The sequence below is a fragment of the Etheostoma spectabile genome, chromosome 2 (assembly GCF_008692095.1).
Source record: "Etheostoma spectabile isolate EspeVRDwgs_2016 chromosome 2, UIUC_Espe_1.0, whole genome shotgun sequence".
Lineage (NCBI taxonomy): Eukaryota > Metazoa > Chordata > Actinopteri > Perciformes > Percidae > Etheostoma > Etheostoma spectabile.
In genome coordinates, this window is record NC_045734.1 from 3,744,865 (window position 1) to 3,748,954 (window position 4,090).

At 41.3% G+C, this 4,090-nt stretch overlaps 1 protein-coding gene across 1 annotated transcript in view; it reads left to right on the forward strand.

The window, feature by feature from the left end:
* dgke (diacylglycerol kinase, epsilon) overlaps nt 1-4,090 on the forward strand; it is a 22,293-nt gene that overhangs the window by 9,293 nt on the left and 8,910 nt on the right. The window contains exons 2-6 of the mRNA XM_032524252.1: nt 973-1,132; nt 1,221-1,340; nt 1,874-2,017; nt 2,783-2,940; nt 3,676-3,724. Coding sequence (XP_032380143.1) covers nt 973-1,132; nt 1,221-1,340; nt 1,874-2,017; nt 2,783-2,940; nt 3,676-3,724 — 631 coding nt within the window. The remainder of the gene's footprint in view (nt 1-972; nt 1,133-1,220; nt 1,341-1,873; nt 2,018-2,782; nt 2,941-3,675; nt 3,725-4,090) is intronic.

Consider the following 4,090-nt stretch of genomic DNA (forward strand, 5'->3'; position numbering starts at 1 on the left):
ACTTTGTGGAGTGAAATTGTACCAAGAGATTATTTTTACGACCAGGGTAAAAGAAAGATTGATTGGAAAGGCATCCTTCTACTGGAAGACAAGATCGGAAGACAAAACTGAGGGAAGATGAATACAGATGGAATATAAAGCTGACGAAACGTATGGGTTACCACACAAAAAAGGGTGGAACTAAGAAATTGAAAAGAGGGGAATGTGTTGGTGCTTTGTGATTGCGGTTCGTGCGGTGTCCGACGAACATATGCTAAGACGTTCCTTCTCAGGTATCACAACGGTAAGTTTGAATTTGCACACCAAACCATACAAAGCAACAGGAGACAGCGTGGGTGCCGTGGAAGATTGTACAGGACGTGACAATTGAGGGGAAGAGGGGCTGAATGACTAAACACTATAAAATGTGTGGTCGGGGTGTTTTAGGATGAGCGGAGTAAGAGCGTTGCCCAAGGTTGAAGAGGAGATTGAGGTTGATACGTAACTTAAAGAGGCATATGAGAAGTGTTTGAACCCTTATTCTCTGTTTACATTATTGAGTTAGAGATATGTAGTCATTTCTGACTATTGTTTCTTTATGTATGGTAATGTATATTAGGGCTTAAGGAGGAATAATGTATTCATATGTTTCCTTTATTCATTTGTATTTGTTTCTCTCTTTATAGAAAACCACACACACACCCACACACGCAGAATTACCTCACAATTGAAGAAGAAAAAAATAATCAAAGGAACTACCTCTCACTCTTCATTTCGTACTCTGGAATAAGTGGCCTTAAGTGGTGCTCTGGCCGGCACACCTGAGTGAACCTAGTGATAAACCCAGAACTAGCACCTAGACTGAGCGTCTACCCATTATCTTCACTTCAGAGACAGACCAGCACCCTTGCAGCTAGTGAAGATTCAGGGTTTTGCTTCCTTTTGTGTGAATTTCCTTGCCTTTCGTAACGGTTTTTGTCCCTTTACCTTCAGGTGTGTGTGGTGTCAGACCACAGTGCACGATGACTGCATGGACAGCCTGACGGATGCAGACCAGTGTGAGCTGGGCGAGTTCCACAACCTCATCATCCCTCCTCACTACCTGTACCGTGTCAACAAGCTCCGCCGCAGGCAACCAGAAGAGTACAGCAAGGTGCTGCACATGCAGTGTGCTCATATTGTGGTGTCCCAGAGATGTTTTTTTTTTTTAACTGTGTGTGTCTCTGTGTGTGTGTGTATAGCTGGCATCTTCCTGTGGCAGTGGCTGGACTCCAGTGTTAGTCTTGGCTAACACGCGTAGTGGTAACAACATGGGGAAGGCTCTGCTGGGAGAATTTCGCACCGTTCTGAATCCTGTGCAGGTTAGGCTGGAGCTTCTCACTCAGTTAGTCTAAACTAAATCATCCTTAAACTCTCCCTTTTAGTGGCCATCCTTTTTTTTAATAAAAGCCTGGGGATGAGTCAAGGTGAAAAGGTCCCATATTATGCTCATTTTCAGGTTCATACTTGGGGTTTTGGGTTTCTACTAGAACATGTTTACATGCTTAAATGTTAACCCAGTTAAAAAAGCCTCCTGTTCTCTGCTCTGATTGCTCAGTGTTTTGGGTCCTCACTATCTGTGCTGTCTGAGTCTCTGCACTGTCGTTGCAGCCGGGTAATAACTGTAACAACACTGTAGTGGCACTGCGGCACTTTCTACCTATGTGTAGTCTTGTGATGTCATAACCGTACAGAAGGCCTGACGGCATTTTGATATTTTCACAGTATTTACATAGCACCTCCATCTGCTTTATAATCAAAAAGACGATGGAATTCTCACTTTACAATATGGGACGTTTTCAATTTCTGCACAAAACATGACTTAAACCTGTTGTATCTCCCTCTTCTCCTTCAGGTGTTTGACCTGTCTGAGCTGACTCCCTCCAAAGCCCTCCAGCTGTGCACCCTGCTGCCCCCCGGCAGTGTCCGGGTGCTGGTGTGTGGGGGCGACGGCACAGTGGGCTGGGTGCTGGATGCCATCGATACTATGAAGCTGAAGGTCAGATGGGACTGTCTCTGAGCAATGACAATGGTTTTGATTAGAGCCCAACCGATAAAAGATTTTTAAGGCCAATACCGATACAAATATTTGATTATTTAAAAATCCACTATGCCGATATATCGGCTGATATAGGTTTAAAGAAAAAATAGTCCAGAAACGCGTTACAAAACATAAACAGATTTCCCTACCATTAGTTAGTTGTAGTTATTTATGAATTCTCACTAAAATAATGTGATAAGAATTTGTTTTGTCCAAACAGAACATAGGGAGATCAAAATACATTAAAGTTCTGATAAATAAAATGTATAAAAATACAAACTTAAGATTCAAAACTTAAAGTCCTTTTGAACAAAAACATATCAACAAAAAAAAAATCAGTGTTACCAACAGTGACGTTGTAGAGCGCGTTGGTGGACAGACTGTGCAACACCAACGCTCAGAACATGGTTGACAGTCCGTTTTTATTTTTTAAACATTCATTTATCAGAATCATTTATTTGTTGTTATAAATTATTCTGATGAATGACTATTTTAAAAAGAAAATCTGACATTTTAAATGCCAGTGCTGATATCTATATACCGGCAAATGGCTAATATCGGCCGATAATATCGACCCTTCGATATATCTGTTTGGTTCTAGTTTTATTTACAATTAATTTCAAATGCTGCAATGTGGTACCTCTATATCCACCTGTGTGTACATACCTCTCCTCTGTGCCGAGTGAATAACATCCCTGCTGCTCTTATACTTTCCTGTGTCAGGGCCAGGACCAGTTTATGCCAAGGGTGACCATCCTGCCTCTGGGGACAGGAAATGACCTGTCCAACACTTTAGGCTGGGGTGCTGGGTACGCTGGGGAGATCCCTGTGGAACAGGTTCTCCGCAACATCCTTGATGCAGAGGTGGTCAAAATGGACAGGTGGGTCTTTGTTAGGATGACAGAGCTGCAAAGATGAATCAATTAACCGATTACTACAATAATTGCTGAGTCTTTTTCTTTTCTTTTTTAATGTAAAAAAAAGTTAAAGAAATCCTTTTCCAGCATTTTGAATGTGAATATTTTCTGTTTTCTTCACTCCTCTATAAACTGATTGTCTCAGAGTTGTGGACAAAACAAAACGTTAAACTTAAAAAAACACTGACACGTTTTTCCCCAATTTATATCATTTTATGCACCAAACAACTAATGGAGAATATCCTCAATGACGATGACAATTGACACATTGAATCGACAATGAAAACTATTGTTGTAGTTGCAGCCCTACTTTAGGAACAAGTGTTCCACAGTATCATTCCATTCATCAGCTTATCCAGTGTTTTATGAGTCTTACAAAGCCCTGTGTGTTTGTGATGGGATTGCTGGCTTTAAAAGTCCTAAAGTTTAAGGAACTTTTGTCTGTTCTTGTTTATCTAATTTTGGAAACTCTCCATTTCTTCCTGGGAAATCGAGATTTTTACGGACTATTGGAAAGTCATTTTAGACCCAGTATATTCAAATTTGATTACCTTTTTGAGGCAACAATACATACTTAAATAAAGGGTTGAGTATTTCTTTACCAGAATTGTTTTCATGTCCATCTGTAGTTCTAAAATCGTAGCTCTCGCCCTGTTGATCTCTGTTGTCCCTGCTTATTTCTTGCTTACTCATTTTCAGATGGAAGGTGCAGGTGGCTTCAAAAGGCCTCTACTTTCGGAAACCAAAGGTGAGTTTGACCTCTTGTTTTCAATTCTTCAGTCTTCTCTTTACCTATCAATGTGTTATGATTCAGGCCCTATAGTCTTGCATTGCCAGACCTTCCTCCACAGCGCTGCGAAGGAGGGTCTGGTTAGTCCACACAGCAACACAGGATGGGAAAAAAACGTGCTCGGATTTATTGGCATTTCTTTAAACCAATTACAATCGTCATGGGCGGTGCTAAGCACCTGACAGAGCGACGGTGCCTCTGCTAAATATCCTCGGGAAGGAACTTGTTTTGGTGGAACGTATACGTTGAATGGTAGTTTAAGTCGTGCAACAGAAAACTCAGATTGGACAGATAGACTAGCTAGCTGTCTGGATTCACCCTGCA